Source organism: Eublepharis macularius, chromosome 3, assembly GCF_028583425.1.
Source record: "Eublepharis macularius isolate TG4126 chromosome 3, MPM_Emac_v1.0, whole genome shotgun sequence".
Taxonomy (NCBI): Eukaryota; Metazoa; Chordata; class Lepidosauria; order Squamata; family Eublepharidae; genus Eublepharis; species Eublepharis macularius.
The window spans coordinates 51,924,873-51,943,045 of NC_072792.1; the positions used below are offsets into that span (position 1 = coordinate 51,924,873).

The 18,173-nt window shown below is 40.6% G+C and overlaps 1 protein-coding gene across 5 annotated transcripts in view; it reads right to left on the bottom strand.

Annotated features, from left to right (window-relative positions):
• The window catches only part of MAP4K4 (mitogen-activated protein kinase kinase kinase kinase 4), a 203,807-nt gene that overhangs the window by 37,988 nt on the left and 147,646 nt on the right, over nucleotides 1-18,173 (bottom strand). For 4 of the 5 annotated variants that reach the window (XM_054975128.1, XM_054975125.1, XM_054975126.1 and 1 more), the window contains exons 8-16: nucleotides 17,315-17,369; nucleotides 16,550-16,628; nucleotides 13,758-13,933; nucleotides 12,585-12,657; nucleotides 10,420-10,630; nucleotides 7,973-8,134; nucleotides 5,850-5,936; nucleotides 5,017-5,220; nucleotides 2,545-2,706 (exon numbers count right to left, since the gene is read on the bottom strand). In XM_054975128.1, coding sequence (XP_054831103.1) covers nucleotides 2,545-2,706; nucleotides 5,017-5,220; nucleotides 5,850-5,936; nucleotides 7,973-8,134; nucleotides 10,420-10,630; nucleotides 12,585-12,657; nucleotides 13,758-13,933; nucleotides 16,550-16,628; nucleotides 17,315-17,369 — 1,209 coding nt within the window. The remainder of the gene's footprint in view (nucleotides 1-2,544; nucleotides 2,707-5,016; nucleotides 5,221-5,849; nucleotides 5,937-7,972; nucleotides 8,135-10,419; nucleotides 10,631-12,584; nucleotides 12,658-13,757; nucleotides 13,934-16,549; nucleotides 16,629-17,314; nucleotides 17,370-18,173) is intronic. The other variant, XM_054975127.1, reaches the window with a different exon arrangement.

Below are 18,173 nucleotides of genomic sequence, written 5' to 3' on the forward strand. Positions count from 1 at the left end.
TCCTGCTGTTGAAAAAATAGAAGAGGGGGTTCTCTGATCACACAAAAAAACATATTCTGGGAATAATGGGATCTGCACAAACAAATGCATGTCAAGGCTTTTAAGGAAGAGAACTAGGTGAGATTGAGTGAAAAAGCTGGTTGGATGCAGCCAATTGTTTTAAATTAGCTACCCAATTGCTTGGATGCAATGTCCTAGTGTAAACATATTCTATTAAAAACAATGATTGTAGCATTTTAAAATATATACTATTGTGAGTTTTTCCACTGATAACTGTTGCTGTATACGCTTTCAAACCTTCTAGCAGGCTTACAGTGTAACTAGATTGTTTCTTTCTTATCATCTCATAACATCAACACACTTACATATTACAAGTGAGCAATCTTATATACTAATATCCAAGTGGCCCTGATCTGTGCATACTTCTTAAATCTGGAGATTTGAGTCATAAATGCACAAGACAGATCTTCCTGCACAACTGAAAACTGCCCCAGGTTTGCAGAAAAATCTGAAAACTAAAAAAATACACTGGGAAGTAACACCTCCCCCCCCCCCCCCGCAATATAAAGGGGCCCCTGTAGCTTTAACAAGATGCCCTCAGTGGCAGTTGCTAGGCAGCCATAACAGTTCGGCCAGTATTCCAGGCTTGGTTTCTATCAATAAAAGGCAGGGGGAAGGGGCAGGGCTCTTTTGGCCATTGAGGAATGACTCACTGGGGCCAGGCCCAGAAGCAACCCCAGGCGACCTGATACCATATTGGCTGGAGATCCTGAAGGTTTTTTAACTTTCTCTGGGTACAGAGCTGGGGTCACCAGGTGAGGTGAAGGGAGGGGGAGATAGCTGTGAATTTCCTGCATTGTGCAGGGTGTTGGACTAGATGACCTTGGAGCCCCTTGCAACTCTATGTTTCTATGACTTCCATGGCTCACCCAGGCCTAGCTGCTTGCTACTGTTTGACAGCAGCCCCTCCTACAAAAGCCAGTGCATTGTAGTGGTTAGAGTTTCAGAGTACAATGAGGGAAACCCAGGTTCAAATCACCACTCTTCTGTGGAGGCTCACTGTGACACTCTCAGCCTTTTTCCGTTGTGGAGAAAGGAAGCTTATAAAATACAGATGAAGATGGATGGCAGATAAAAGGTAAGTTGTTTAGTGGGTTTGAAGGACTGAAGGATGTAGGGAAAAGTGACCATATGGAGGCTGCCAGGAGGAGGGAAAGAGGAAATAATGTGGGGAAGGGGATACAGGGAAAAATGAAGCAATCCTCCCACACCTGCTAGTCCTTGCAGGTTTCCCACCATGTAGCTGGGCCTAGCTCAGCCAGCATCATGCAACTGGGTCATAGGAGAGAGGCTGCCTGGGGAGGGGGGTGAAGGAAGGAGAAAAGAAAGCAGGAAAGGGGAAGAAGTTATGGGGGACAGGGAAGGGAAAGAGGACATGGTAGGGAAGAGGAAAATGAGATCCCCCAGCCACAAAGTCTTTGTGGGTCCTCCACTTGTGTAACCTATTTATGCAAATACTGGAACTTTACAAATAATCTGAGAACCTAAAGCAAGGGTCTTTGATAGCTCATGAGTTACCAAAAGCTCACTGGGTGCTTCAGAGTAGCTCATGCATCCTCTAGAAGACCCAAGTAAGAAGATCTGCTCTGGGGTTTAAAAAATATTCCATGGGATTGTTCTCTATGCTGCTTAGCTGACAGCGTGATTGGTCCTTTTCCTTGTCCATGTTTTGTTTCTAGGTTATGCCAGAACTTGGTAACATGCTGAGAAAGAAGAGTAGTTTGGGATATTTTCCAGGTTTTTTTTGAAAGAAAATATTGGCTACCCTTGCTCAAAAGAAAGATGGCCAGTTATGGCAGTATATTGCATCCTTAAAGGAAGATTTTGGAATTATTCCTCCTATGGATGCATACAAATATGGGAAAGATTTTCAGTAGAATATGGTGCTGACACAGTTTTGCAAAGAGATTCCCTATAAACTGGTTGTGCTCAGTCAGACACATCCATGTTACCCATAAAGCATACCACACTGGTGATAGTTCAGTAAAAAATGTCACAATGGCTACATAATGCATCATGTCAAAAGCAATCCTCTGGCTGAAAACTGCCAGTGGGGAATTGACCTCTTTAAATCCACTCTCAGATTTTGAAATATTTTGGCCTATCACTGTATGGTAAAACTGTAAAATTAAGCTAGGGTATTTATCTCAAATAAAGAAACCTCTATTTCCTTACTGATTTACAAGAGAATATGGTGCACGCCTTTCTTTTTTCCTTTGCATCTTTTCCTATTTACAGGAAGCACTTGTTAAGATTTTACAAGGAATATGAAAAGAGGCATGTCTTAGCTAGCCTGCCTTAACACAGGAGGACTGAACTCCTATGTTAACTCACTTGAAACTGACACATGTACACTGAATAACTGTTTTCCATCTTCATGTTTAAGATCAACCATGTTTAAGTACAACCATCTTCATGTTTAAGATTTCCATACTCTTCTGTTATATCCCTCCATCCCCGCAACTACACAGAGTGTGTTTTTACCTGCGGTTCCATTGGCTTTTGCAGTGAAGGTTGAACAGGCTCAGAATTTCCATTTGAAAAGGACTCTGATCTTGAAGGCACTGGTGGCTCCAATGCTTTGTTTGTCTGTTTAGACTGTGCTTCAGGGGAGCCCTGATTATTCTTTCTATATCGATCGTCAACCTGAAAGAAATACCAAAGTATATTGATCCTATCTCACAATTACATCCAACAGTAAACCCTTTTAAAAGAATTAAGAAACAAAGGAACATATATGTGACAAATGATATATCTCATCCAGCATCTTGTTTCACACAGTGGCCAAGCAGTTGCCCTGCAGGGCCAAATGGGACAGAGGCCAGGCTTGCTCCTGATGTTGCTCCTAGCATGGTGATTACTGTCTCTGAAAGTGGAAGTTTCCTTTATCACCATAACTAGTACTCATTGATGGACCTCATCTCAAGAATCTGAGTACTTCTGTTTTAAAGCCCTTAATGTTCATTGCCATCACAATGGCCACTGGCAGTGGATCCCCCAATTAAAATACTTGTTGAGTAGACTAGGAATTCTTTTTATCTCGCCAGAATCTACTGCCCGTTAATTTCACTGGGGGTCTCTGAGTTCTAGCATTACGGGAGAGGGAGAAATTGTCCTCTTTATCACAGCGGTTAAGTAGTTTGGATGCAAATCAGCACTCCACGGGTTCGAATCCCACTACTGCCATGAGCTCAGTAGGTGGCCTTGGGTAAGCCACTCCTTTCAGCCCCAGCTCCCCAGTTGTATTATGGGGATAATAATAACCTCTGGGTGAGGCACTGATCTGTCTAGAAGAGTGTTATATAAGTACAGTTGTTGTTGTTGTTATTATTATTATTATTCAAATTACACACAACACAATCAATAATAAATAAAGATCACATGTTATCATTGATTGGCCTTGTTGAGCTGATACAAGTTTCTGCCAGAGACCTAAGTATCAGCCAGGTATCGGTGAAATATGTATGCTATTCCACGTAACATCGTCTTTTGCAATTCTGTAGGTGTTGTTGTTATTATGTCATGCATGGTTTTTATAAACTTCTATTATGTCTATCATGTCTTCCTTATAGTTATTTTTTTCTAAACTGAAAAGTCCCAGACCCTTTAGCCTTTCATCATAAAAAGTTGCTCCAACCTAAACAAGCATGCAGTTAAACCATGCGTATTGACTTGTGATAGCAAAAGATATGGATTATAGCTTCCACAATCATTAGATGATTACTAAGTACAAACAAAAAATAACTATCTCCCACTCTGCCCTACTTTGCAGCATCCTAAAAGGCATTTGAATAGCCACTGTTAGAATTAGATGGTTCAAAAAGACACTCTGAGCCAGCATAGCTATTCTCATGGTCTTATGACTAAGGCTACTCTCTATAAAAGCAATGTTTCATTTTAGAATCATCAGAACTGTTCATATTTTTTACAAATTTGATTTAAAATATCATAACAGAAAGATTTTAGTGATAGTGAAGTAGGTAAAGAGTGTTGAAGTCCAGATCTCTGGAAAGCTCCACAGATCTCTCTGGTATTTCAAGTTAGGGGTGCTGCCCTTCTACAGTTTTCATCTTAATTAATTTTGGTATTTCAGAAATGACATGATTATAGTTTTCATGAAATTTTGTACAAGTAGATACTGTCTTGAAAATTCATTTCAGGGCAATTTTTCAGGTTTGGGATATCAGGTTGCGGGAGGTGTACAGAGATGCCACAACCAACCCTGAACTCCCCAGCTGGTAGGGAAGCATGTAGTGGGAACCATGCAGTGACAGCCAACCCAGCTGTGGTCTCCAGCTCTCCCTCACATGCAGCAGGGGCAGCAGGGGTGTTTAGAGACTGGCATCTACCATCATTATATATATAATTTTTAAAAAGGACCGGCCCACTCAATGCCGGTGAGATAGGAAGACTAGAGGACTTGCTCTCTCTCTCCAGACCAGAATCGTGGCCATTTAGAGGGCCATGGCAGCATCAGCGACCCAGCCTCGAGTCGAGTATGCTTCCTCCCTCCCTCCCTCCATGCCTCTGCTGCATGTGAGGGAAAGCAGAAACCAGCAGTCAAGGTGGCTTTCAACACAGGGCTGAAGCCGGTTCTCCTTTCTCCACTAGCCTGTAAGCTGAACTATGTCCTACTGAAGTCAAAACACTCCTGAGATTTCAGGAGGCGCATGTTGTTTTCCTAAAGTTTAAGTACTTTCTTTCATTTTTGAGCATTTCTAATCCAAAACATTTTTTTCTATATTACAGATGGTGGGCTGCCACTGGTTCTGGAACTATCCGCTCACCATCTGCAATACAGGACAAATATCAATAGTCTGTCAAGAAAGGGTTGCTATAAAGATGACTGAAAATATATTATAAAGTGCTTCAAACACTAAAAGCACTACATAATGCTGTAAGTGTTGTTACCATGCTATATAAAACAGTTCATTTACAAAAGTTGTGAGAATTTACCTCCCGTGGTCTTTCAGTAGCTTCATAATGGGATTTAGGCTCAGGGGTATGGTAGTTTGGTTTATTTCTTTCTTGCTGCTGCTGCTGCTGCTGCTGCCTCCTGTGGTCATGCTGAAGAGACAAAAGATATGCCTGCTCCTGTTGCAACTGACGCTGGAGGCGCTCTGCTTGCCGATGTTCTTCCATCTCTCGCCATCTGTATTCCTTTGAGAAAAGAAGCCAGCGTTGAAGACATGAATACCTAAGTTTATGGCACAAACTTGTCTCTTGCAGAGTTATGCATTTTTTTGCTGCTAAAAATGCAAGCTAGTGTACCCAAAAATTAAAATTAGACAAAAGGAACAAGTGTTTGCTTCTTGGAGAAGTGTTCTGCTAAAATTAACAAGATTGGAAAACTCTGAACTTAGAGATATTATTTACAGCATCTTTAAAAAATGAAACATGTCTAGTATATTGTTGAAAAACAGTATGGGGTTGGGGAGGGGTTTGAGGAGAGGGAGGAAAGGAGGTGACAACTTGTCCATTATATCCACAGCTTAATAAAAGATATTCTTATCTGCATTCTAGTTGTTCTGAGAAGGCTAAAGGGCTGTTTAAAACTTGACTACCAGACCGGAACTGTCACAACTTTAAGCTCTGTGGACTGTGAGATAGCCATACAGTATTTTTCACATGTGCCTGCCAGCCCAGTACACTACAGCATGAATGGCTTTTGTTCTAGGCTCTATTATACAAACAGTAAAGTACAGCTGTGTCCAACTGAGAAAAGCCTGGGACACCAGCCAGAGAAAGGAATCCTATAGCTACTGAACAAAACAGATACAGTGCGTTACCAGTAACATGGCCTGCTCCTGGAGCAGCTGCTGCTGAAGAATTTCCAAGTGCCGCTGCTCCTCTTCTAGCTGTCGCCTGATATACTCCTGTCACATAGAAATTACCCAGCAATAAAATTGTTCACAACAGGAATGTATCGAAACCACCTGAGGACCATCAGAAACAACTGCCCCAAGTCACCTTCAGGTGACTATTTGCTTATGGATTTTGTGAATCCCTAGTGAGCAAGTTAAGAAAACCCTGTCCTCCAGAGAAAAGGCTATATATTCCATTGCAGACTAAAATAGTTTTCAGGGGGGAAGTGTCACAGCTTGTCTGATGAATTTTGAAAATGGTTTAAAAAAAAAAAAAGCAAATGCGCTTTTTAAACAAATTGAGAGTTAAAACACAGCAAGTCTCAACACAGCCAACACAAAAATCACATGCAAATTTTATTAAAATAATTAGTTTTAGGAACTGTGTGATGAACCGTTAGCAACAGCTAGAGCCAGGCTTAGTGAAGGCAATCTTTTGCAAGCTTTCCTACTGCCAACCTCTGCCACACACGGGGCTAACCTCAACTGCAGACTTAACCTAGCCTCCATCAAAGCAGACAATGCCAATCTTGCTGAAGTACGCAGTGGTTATGACAAAAACAAACATCCACTAAAGAACAAATATAAGACCAAATGCATCTTTCAGAAAGCTAAGTCTGCACCTTAAAAGTGAAAAGCAAACACATTTCCCACCTTTCCCCCCTGGCCCATTAAACCAAATTTAAATGTCCAGCACCATATCCAAAGCTAAGAATATCTTACCATGCAAATTAATAAACATAGATAATACAAACACATGCACTCAAACATATATATATATACACACACAGAGAGACACATAGAGAGACAGTGTACACAAAAAGGAATGAATGATTCAGTGCTATGGAAAAATGATGCCTACTGGAAATCTTATGAAGAAAAAAATGTACGTGAGTTTGTTACATGGACTCTGGCAAACCCAGAATTAAGGTGAAGGAGGATACGTAATTTCTTAAACAGCTACCTGGACATACTAATAGAATGTCCATCACAGTTGTCACTGTGTGTGTACATTTTAGGAACTTGCAGTTAGGAGCCACAATCCAGCTTTAGCTGTGTACAACTGTGAACTACTCATCTCAAATGTGAATGCAAATCCCCAGCCACATCAAATTGCATAGCCAGTTGGTTCAATGGGGCCCGGATGAGCATTACAGTGTGGGTCCACATACAGAGGCACATCAGAATCTGCTGCACACAGAATCAGTGCATTTCACTCATTAGATCAAGTGAATAAATATAATTTTGCGGTGACAACCAGAGACACATAGTATCTACTTATGAACAGCAACTGGAAGTTTTTGCTACATTGTGGAGTGAAGGGGTTAATTTTCTACTTATACATCCTTATGACTTAAGAAATACTAAAAGAATATTTGACATTTTATATTTAAAGAACCCATAGTGCCAGGCACCATATCTTCTCGACAAAAAGTGTCATTTAAGACTCCAATATGTCCACCTAGGTATGGTGAGCACAGCTTTCTAACTGTATCAATGCTAATGTATTAACAGGGAATTCATGGTATTTCTAGATAATTATCCCCCCCCCACCCCAGCAGATTTATCATAAATTATTTTAAGCATGCAGAATTCATGCACAAAATCATTACATTAACATCAATTTTGCAAAAATATTCAGTTTATATCTGTGCAACTTAAAATGATAAACTGGAACTGATATTTGAAAATTGTAATAGCAATAAATTTAAAGTCAGTTTTGTCTATATGTATCAGGATTATGACAATTAGGAATTTTTTTACAATCTATTATGTCAAACAATTCAAATCCCATGGCTTTATGTAAGATTATTCCGATATGAAAGATAAGAAAGTACCAATATTCAATATTATACATCAAATATGCAGTCTTATTTTTCAAAATGTTTTATTTAAGAAGTTATTGTGTCTCACCATTCCTTCAGATTTGTATTCATTTTGTATTTAAATGACTGAGCCACATGAGACTTTAAAATTTTCCCTCTATTTTGTCTTTCTGTATTAAAAGGGGAAAGGAATAATACTTATTTTCATTGTTCTAAATTTACCTGTTCTCTCTCCACTCTCCTCTTTTCTTCCTCAGCTCTTCTCCTTTCCTCCTCCTCCTTACGTCTTTTTTCCATTTCCTCCAATCGTTTCTTCTCCTCCTGTTCTCTTCTCCGCTGCTCCCGCTCTTGCTGCCTTCGAGCTTCTCGTTCTCTTCTTTGTTGCTACAAAAAAATAAATAAAATAAAATTGGGTTTCTATACATTTGTTTCTTTATTCAGCAACAGAAAGGGGGAACTTGATTATTTGAGGGTACCTGAGAACACAAATGATTTACAGAAACAATTTTCGATGCAAAACCCTGAATTCCTTAATGCTCACGTTTACCCTCCATGAGTGAATAGTTTTATTACTGAGTTACCTTTACAATCACTAGGAAGTGAAATGTGTGCTGCATTTTACAAATGAACTTTATTCGAAAAGTAAAATTATAAATAAAAAGTCAATGGTTGATGGTATGCAGTCACAGAAACGTCAGTGACAAGACAATGGTTGGAAAAATCAAGGACAAGGCCCTAAGATGGGCATGCACCTGCTGTGTCTCAGTCTACAGACCCCTTATGAGGATCCCCATGAGCACGCAGGCCCTGTTTCTCCCCTAAATGGATCAATGCCCAATGTCCAAACCACCTACTCAACTCCAAAGTTGTGAAGAAAGGGAGTGCTGGGTGGGATGCCAGCCATGAGCCAAGTGCTGAGAGGCAGGGCAAGCTTCCCCTCACAAAGGGGGGCAGTGGATCTGAGAGGAGACCATGCCTCCCAGGTGCGCAAGCTTTTCCCTGCCTGCCACCACCCAGGCTGGGCAGCTCTAAATTGGCCGGCCTCAGCTTAAACCCAAATCCTGGTGGACGCCATGCACTCCTGCCCCTTCCCCTGTGCAGCCTGCAACCAAGTCCCCCTGGTCAGTCTGGGGGGGCCAATGTTTCCTCTCTCAGGAACCCTGACTCATCTGAAAGAATGACTGGGCAGTATGACTCAGTAAGCCTCATGACTAAAGCTACAACTTGAATCCTGATCGCCCTAGTCCCAAATCTTCTCTAAACGCTTCACCACACTGAGATGGATCCAGACTGAACTGGCAAATTCTGCCGATTCTCCCTTTATGCCATTTCTGAGGCTCTCCCGTTCCCCCAGGAGCAGCATTTTGCACTGGTTTCACAGAGATCAGTGGGCATCAGTGGGAGAAGGAAGAGACACAGGAAAATTTAGCTTGGATCAAACCCAACAACTCTCACAATGCGACTTTTACAGTGCTGATAAAGATTTCTTAAAGTTTATCCAGTTGATCAAAAATAAAAATTGAAAACCACCCGAGAGAGCGTAAATTTAAGCTACTCCCCTTACACGCTTGTGCTTGTTATAACTGGAGCATAAGCTTCTCCATCGTAACAACATAAAAATCACGATAGCAGATTTTGGTTTAGATCACCACTTTGTATTAAATTGCAAGAATGACAAAAAAATAGAAAACCACTACCCTAACTTAGATAGCTCAGGTAAACCTGATCTCATCAGATCTTGAAAGCTAAGCAGGGTTGACCTTCATTAGTAATAGTAGTAGTAGTAGTAGTAGTAGTAGTAGTAGTAGTAATAGTAATAATAATAATAATAACCGCGATAATATACCGGTCTTCTGGACAGATTAGTGCCTCACCCAGAGCAGTGAACAAGTTATTATTATCCCCACACTACAGCTGGGGAGCTGAGGCTGAGAGGAGTGGCTTACCCAAGGCCACCTAATGAGCTCATGGCAGTAGTGGGATTCGAACCAGTGGAGTGCTGATTCACAGCCAAACCACTTACCAGGTGGTAAGTGGCAGAGGCAGGCAATGGTAAACCACCTCTGTTAGTCTCTTGCCTTGAAAACCCCAGCAAGGGTCACCATAAGTCAGTTGTGACTTGAAAGCACTGTCTGTCACCTGTGCAAATGCTATAAATTTGAATCACCACCTATTCTATTTAAAGGCTAAAGTTAGAGGAAAGCAATCCTGGTTTTAAAAAGCTGAATCATGTATTATCAGAGTAAAAATGTAGCAAAAAACATTTGCTACTTTGGGCATTTTTAGCTCAGGATTGTTTTAGTGGGCTCCAAACCACTTCTTCTTACAGTGATTCTGGTCAAGAGTTTATGCTACTTAAAAAAAAAAAAAGCTTTACCATATAAAGATTTACAGCCAAATGTGGATGCTTGTGTAGAAGGGAACTTTCAGAAACGACAAAAAACATTATTTTCAGTTTGGTTACCTCTATTCTGCAGACTCACTGACTCACAGTTTAAGTATACTGACATTACAAATGTCAAGTAGCAAGTCTTGAACTTTGAAAGACAACCTAGGATTATATGCATGCATACACATACTTTATAGGATCTCAGACAAGAATCCACACACCATGGGCCCTTTGACAAAACTTAAAAAGGGGAAGCTTTTCAATCCCAGCTTGTTTCTACCTCTTCTAATCGCCTCCTTTGCTCTTTCTGTTGTTCAATGCGCTTTTGTCTCTCCGCCAGCAGCTGCCTCTTGTACTCCTCTTGCTCTCGGAGCTGCTGTTCCTGTAGCAGCTGTTGTCTACGAAGAGCCTCAGAACGTTCCTTGTTTTCCTGCTGCAGTCTCAGGAAATCACGTCTAAGGGTTGATTCTCCAGGCACATTAACAATAGAACTGTGAGGAGAGGGAAAGTTATTAAGAACGCCCAAGAAGAGTTAGCAAACAGCAGACTACATTAGATGTTTTTATTTCATATCATATCTTTCTTTTATTTCCTCAGGAGAAATTAAATACAATTAACAGTGGAATAAGTCGAAACCAGAATTTATAACCCTGCCCAGAAAAGCAGAGTAAGCCAAAGGCTTTTTGAAGTCTACAGAAAGATACAGATAACCAAGAGGATCTACCCCTATCCTACTACTTCACTGAGCAATTTTCATTCATTCATTCATTCATTCATTCATTCATTCATTCATTCATTCATTCATTCATTCATTCTCCCCTTCCGGTTCAAGTTTGAAGCCTTCCTCCAACTTAAATGGCTCTTCTGTTGGAGGAACAGAATCGACTCCTGATTATTAACATTCAACATGTATGCTCATTACAATGTCCCAGCTATCTTAGTGCTTTACGCTGTTTACCTTATCTCAAAGATGCCAGCCAACATTTTTCCAATTTGTGGCACATGCCCTTTCATGCTCTTCTCAACGTAACAGTATTTTTAAGTCCTCTCACAAAGAGAAATGAAGCCACTGCTTCTGTCATGTGACACAAAATCCTTCATGTGCTCTTTAATTTTATGCTGTTCTTTGTTACATAAGTTTAGAACAGCACTTTTGTCCAGAACAGCTTCTGACTGGTCACTGGAGATACGACTGGTGTGCAGATTTTTTTTTTTAAAAAAAACCCAATATTGCTTTGGTGGCAACTGTCACCACAGCACTAGGGGTGTGCATGCTGAAAACATTCGGAAATACCCATCACTTCAGAATGCTCTGTAAAGATTCGGAGCATTCCAAAGTGATTCAGGGGGCTGGGTCTTCTCCCAGCACCCCCCCACTCCCAACCCCCCCACTTAGCCCCTCCTCCTTATCAGCTGGCAGGCGGCAGGGGGGATTCCCCCTGCTGCCTGCCAGCTGATAGTTTAAAGGGCCCTGTCCTGCCACTTGCAGCAGGGCCCTTAAACCCCCCCCATCCCCCCCACTTACCTTTGCTCTGCTGAGGTGCAGGCTTATGCCTGCATCCCCGCCACCTCCTTCGCCCGCCGGGGCTGAGGAACGCCTTGGCCCCGACATCGGCGGGCGAACAGAGCGCCTGGTGGGGCAGGGGGTGCAGGCTTAAGCCTGCATCCCCGCCGCCTCCTTCGCCCACTGGTGTTGGGGCCGAGGAGCTCCTCAGCCCCGACATCGGCGGGCAAACGGAGTGCCTGTCAGGGGGGTGCAGGCTTATGCCTGCATCCCCGCCGCCTCCTTCGCTCACCGCTGACGGGGCCGAGGAGTTTCCCCAACAGAGGCACCAGCACTCACCCGCTGGTTGGGGAAGCCCCTGACGAGCAGCTGATCCAGGGGTTTAAATGCCCCTTTCCCTGCTGCTCGCAGTGGCAGGGAAACGGGCATTTAAACCCAAAGCTTCCCAAAGCATTACGAATGCTTCGGAAAGCTTTGCTTCAGGATGCTGGCCCCGATTCAGAAATCCCTAAGCTTTCTGGATCGGGTCCGATTCGGGTATTTTACCTGAATTGGATTCCCGAAGTGCACACCCCTACACAGCACACAATCTTCACTGTATGACTGAAGGTAAGTGATGTGTAAGCTAGAGAACGTGTTTTAAAACAATATGTTCATTTGAAAGTGCACTCTGTTAAGTAGACCTACCTGAAAAGGTGAAGAGATACTATTAGAGCTATGGGAACTTTACTCCCTGACATTTTGTGGTTTGGTCTGCCTCTTTGGGAAGCCATTTTGTGGCTGCATCCACTATCCTGTGTCAGAATTCCAAAGGTGTCCATAGACTCAAAAAGGTTGGAGACCTCTGCACTAAAGCAGCTCCTGACCTTCAACAGCAAAGCCTTATTTTGTATACTCACCAAATTTAAACTGTCTTATTTACATTACCAAAATTGCAATACCTTGGCTCTCCTTCTTGTTCAGGCACTTCCTCTTCCTCCTCTTCACTTCCACTATACTCGTATTCTGTTTCATCTAGTGAAGGAATAGTTATACAACAATTCTGTTCACTCAAGTAAGTTTATCATAATAGCATAGATGAAGTTATTTTATCAATAAAACACTCATTGGAAAGCACCAGATTATAACAATAAAAAATTCCAAGAGCATTAGTTTAGAATTTATCACTGTCAAGTGAAAGGGCCAGGGATCCTTTGTGCCAATGATTTTTATGGAAATTGCAAACAGGATCAACGTCAACAACTATTGTTCACACTGGAAAGTGGCCACCCATAAAAGTTAACTGTATTTTCCACTCTTGCCATACTGTCCAGCCCACCAAATCCTCTTCTCAAGCCCTATTTTCTGTGCCCCACTCCGCAGAGATAAGGCGGGTGGTGACTAGAGATGGATTTATTTCAGTGGTGCCATCTTGCTTGTGGACTTAGCCGTGCCTACCTTACTGTCTCTTACATGCTAGGCCAAAATATTTTCTAAGGGTAACCATCTTTTTAAAGTTTTATTTCTGGACTGTTTTGAGACTGAGGACTGTTTTAAACAAACTGTTTTCAGACTGTTGTTTTATGCCCGCCTGCTTTTTAATGATTTGGTTTAATAGTTGTATGGCTTGTTTTCATGTCAGTTTATGATTGATAATTTTTATACCGCTTTATTTTAGATAGGTAAATTTGCAACAGAGTACCAAAATAGCACTCAAGATTGACCAAGAAGCTTGAAATGGATAGGTTTACAATACATTCGTATTATATTTTGTTTATGCAATTCTCTTTCACTAAGAATTCTTGATCACCCCTTATATTATCATTTCAACTATAGAAGAAGTAAAAAAGAATCCTGGGATCAGGAGGACTAAAGTGCTATTTCAGATGTACCCAGAACTATTTGCCTAACATTGTATCCAAATAGAAGACTGCTATGATCTGTCATAAACAGCTTTTGAAACTCCTTTTATGTTCTACAGTCGTTTACATGTGGGATTGGTGGGAAGGGAAGTCCAGAGCCTATTAGGCAAGCAGTGCAGTTCTTTAGATCCAGGTCAATACACTGAGCCTACACTCTCCAGGTCACAAGATTAAATAGTATACATACACAAGGGCAGTTTCAAAACTACATACCTTTCTCTCCTCTCTTCTTTCTGGTTCGGTCTATATGATCCTTAAGCTGGATTCGGACTTGCCTTTCATTTGGCTGATCACGTATAAATGGATGTTTTAAAAGCTGCTCTGTAGAAGGTCGTTGCGTATAATTTTTCACTAAACAGCCCTCTATAAAACTAAAGAACTTTTTTGACCTAAGCAGGTGAAAACACAAAGCACATTTAAACAAAACACATTTAAGTAACTTTGTTCAGATAAGAATCTATTTGGTAAGAGTCCTTAAAGGTGATAAAACCCAGCTCTGATTTTTAAAAAAAGTTTGGCAAAGCCACAAGAATGCAATTCAAGTATGAGGGCCATTAAATCATGAGCAACAGAAACTACGTTATATGTATCGGGTAACAGAAGGAGTATATTTTTAATGGGGAGAACTTGCAAACGTTTAATTTTTCTGATATGCTACTACATATTATCTTCACGCTAGAGAAATTTAAAGTAAACCTACTAGCAAAAAGTAGTCAGTTAAAACAAATACAAAACAAGAAATAAAATGAACCTTCATTCTATCTGATGGGTTAAATATGGAGATTTTCTTGCTCTTTAGGCAGGAAAAAATACACTTCAAACAATGGTGTAAAATTTCATTTTTTAAGGAACCCTAAATTGCAGTATTTATAGCTACCACCTGAAAGAAACAATGTCTCCAAACAGCGCAAGAAACCACTTTCAGAATGAATTTGGTGTGTAAGACTTTTCATGGTGGTGGAAAATGCTGTCAAAGTTGTAGACAACTTTTTGTGACCTGCAGTTTTTTTCAAGGCAAGTTTCAGAGATGGTTTGCCACTGCCTGTGTCTATGTAGCAACCCTTGTCTTTCTTGGTGGTCTCCCATCCAAATATTGATCAGGGCTGATCTTGCGTAGCTTCTGAGATCTGATGAGATCAGGCAAGCCTGGGCCATCCAAGTCAGGGTGCTTTTTTTGTACCAGTATTTATATTGTACTACATCTGAAAACGATCTCTTCTGCTTTATGTCTTCATTATAGAAACAATCAATCATACATGCCATACTGTGACCGACTGCACTTTTTAAAAGCCTTGAAGTGCTGAACAAACAGCTGAAGGACTGTTAAGGGTTAATCCCTCACAGGCACAGAGAGCTTTGAGTGACAGGCTACTCCAAGGAACCTGACAGGGTATCTTGAGCTGGAAAGAGGAGGGTTTTTTCAGCCCTAGCTGAGAGGAATGGAGTGTGAACAGTTGTGGAGATGGAGTCCTAACTGTGAGCAGTTTAATACTGACTGGAGAACTGGGGGAAAGTTGGCAAGAAAGTTTGGGAAGTAGCTGCACACTCCGATTTGGGCTAAAGAAAGAGGATAGATCTTCTAAGGAGAGGAGACTTTCCCTACCCAGTCAACCAGGGAGGTAGCTCTGGAGATTGAAGAGATCTCTGGTTGGCTATGGTTGGAAACTGCCTTTTGGAGACCTTAAGATTCTGTTAAAAACTGAAGAAAAGCACAGGTTTGGGGTACTAGAAAGCTGGTACCAGCATTCTTAAACCCAAAAGAGAAAGAGAATCCTAAAAGAAAGTGTACTAGAGTGTTCAGGGAAAACACGGGAACCAAAGCCTCTAAATATAAGAATGTAAGTATCTGTGAAGAGCTTAAGAAGTAAAGCCTGTGCATGCACTGATTTTACCTCAGAGATTGCTTTGTTGAATTACCTCAAAAATTTTCAGGCCCTGATTTCCCCGACCTTACCCCCTGTAGAACAAGTGCCATCTAGAAAGTTCCATCAAGTGGAGAGTGTCATTTACTGGTAGCAACTGCTGTTTTCAACGTAACTTTACACCAACAATTCTGTATCTGCTGCTTTCAGGGTATACAAACCTGTCTAAATGAAAGTTTACCATTTGCTGTTTATTTCTAGCTGAATGAAAATTTAAGCTCCAGTAGCCATACTTAATACAATCAAGGTTTAATGAGAACCTCAGTTGAAGCAATGCAGTAATGATACTGATGTCCACTTTTAATTTTTTTTATAGTAAACTGATTTAGTTTCGACTTTCATAGGTATGTAAAAGCATAACAAACATTTAAATAAAGGTGCTGCTATTTACTGTCATTACAGTAAAGAGTCTTCATGAATTTTAACACCACCTTGGAAAAGTAGGAGTCAGTGATGCTGTCCCTTATTATATTGTACGTCAGAAATTAAGTTGTAAGGAAGATAAAAACAACATTTTTACCTTCAGCTGCACAGTTTGCCAGTTTAATGAGATGCTGCTCTGTCAACAAAAATGACTATATATTTTTGAAGACTTTCACGGCTGGAGAACGTCTGTTGTTGTAGATTTTCCGGGCTGTATAGACATGGTCTTGGCATTGTAGTTCCTGTTGTTTTGCCAGCAGCTGTGACTGGCATCTTCAGATGTGTAGCACCAAAAGACAGAGATCTCTGTGCCAGTGACACTGACACTGAGAGATCTCTTTCGGTGCTACACCTCTAAAGATGCCAGTCACAGCTGCTGGCGAAACATCAGGAACTATAATGCCAAGACCACGGCCATACAGCCCGGAAAATCTACAACAAAAATGACTCTCTTTTTTATACAACATCTCCAAGAGAAAATCTTTTCTAGAACAGCTAAAAAAATAACCTACGCACATCTCAATTCAGGTTCTGAATCAGCAATGCAGAAGACCAATTCCACCCAGCTAAAATTATTTTGCATATCTATAGAAAAGGAACATGCTATGTCATAACCAAAAGTCACTTCATATTGCAGAGTAACTCATAGCAGGCACCTACCATTTCTTGGATTTTAGCCGTGGAGGAGGGTTTCTTGGAATAAGAAACAGGGCTCTCATTGGATGCATGTCACAGAGGGCTGTAAATAAGTACTGATGGTTAATTTTCAGTTTTATCATTGATTTGATTTAGTGCTTATAGATATTTCATAGTAAGATAGTCCCACAATGGTGGGACTATCAGTCACTACAATGAACACAAAACACAAGAATGTTCCTGGAAACTCTTGATCTGAAAAAGCTCACAATCACATTTATACTCACAAAAGGGGTATAACCTGACTCCTGAGAGACTATCTATTTTATAAAATGCCTCAGAGGCTGGGGATGAGAGTTGTCGTTTCATAGATGCATATAAACTAGATATGAAAAAAAGATTTAAGACATTGGGGGGCAGGAAATTATCCATTATAGTATGTGTAACATTTTGAATGCACTAAACACTGGGATGTGTTTACAATATGCATTTCCCAAGTTCCATGTATTTCTTATCAGGACATTTATATGGATTCAATAATCTTCAACTTTCCCCTATTTTTTATTACCCTAACTTGGCCAAAAATCACTGAAAAGCAACACTTTGGCACACAGTGTTAATTGTTAAACGGCATTACTATGTATAGGGTTTTACATTTATGATGTCTGGTGGAGTGGGAATTAAAAAAAAACAGAATCACATCATTCATTGTGCTTTCAAAAATCTCAAGTGAAAGATTGGATTACAAAGCATAACTCAAAGGATAGAAAGTGGATACATATCACTTACGGGGAGCTCCTTCTGCCATCTCGATGGCTGTAATGCCACATGACCAAAGGTCACTCTGCAAAAAAAACCCCATATGTTAGCAAATATGTTACACATTTTCCCTTCTCAGTTCCAGTTAATTATGTACTTCATGAGAAGACCAGGACTGCACAAACTGTATTCTAAAAAAGTTTAATTTTCTTTTAAACATGCCATAAAGAGATAACAGTCTCCTATCCCCCTGCCCACACATCTACATACATAAAGTAATTTTAACTGACTTAAGAACTTTGTCTTTAGAACCCATATTACTTATTTTCTGTAGTCAAATGCATTTTTCAAAACGTTAAAAAGCACTATCCCATGTTATATAAAACATCAAAACACAGCACCTTTTTTACTTTATGAAACTTTAAATATCTTATTACTTAGAAAGGGATTTTTAAAAATTGATGGCTGTTGAGAAAGTGAAGATTGAGCAAAAGTTTTAGATGCTGGGAGGGGAAATAGTTAAAACAATGCATTCTCAATACGTTATTCCATAGAGAGTTTGAAACCTTCTGCTAATTCTTTGCCTATAATATTTCAAACGCAGGAATGAATTTCTGATTGCAGAAGCAGTAGTTTTGAGGGGCTCTTCAAGAGATCATTTGCCTTCAGTTTTGATTGCATGAACACTTGTACAAAGAAGTCCATGTGGAGAAAATGCTTTCAGGCAATTTGAGACATGAACACCCTGCTTCCCCCAACAGGCACAATTATATCTCCAACAGCCACAAACAAGAGATTACAATAAGTTGATCCTAGACAATAATTTCCACTAAAAGAGGGCATTTCTGTTAGCTAAAGGGAACGTCCCTGTCTCCCTAACTCCTGCTGC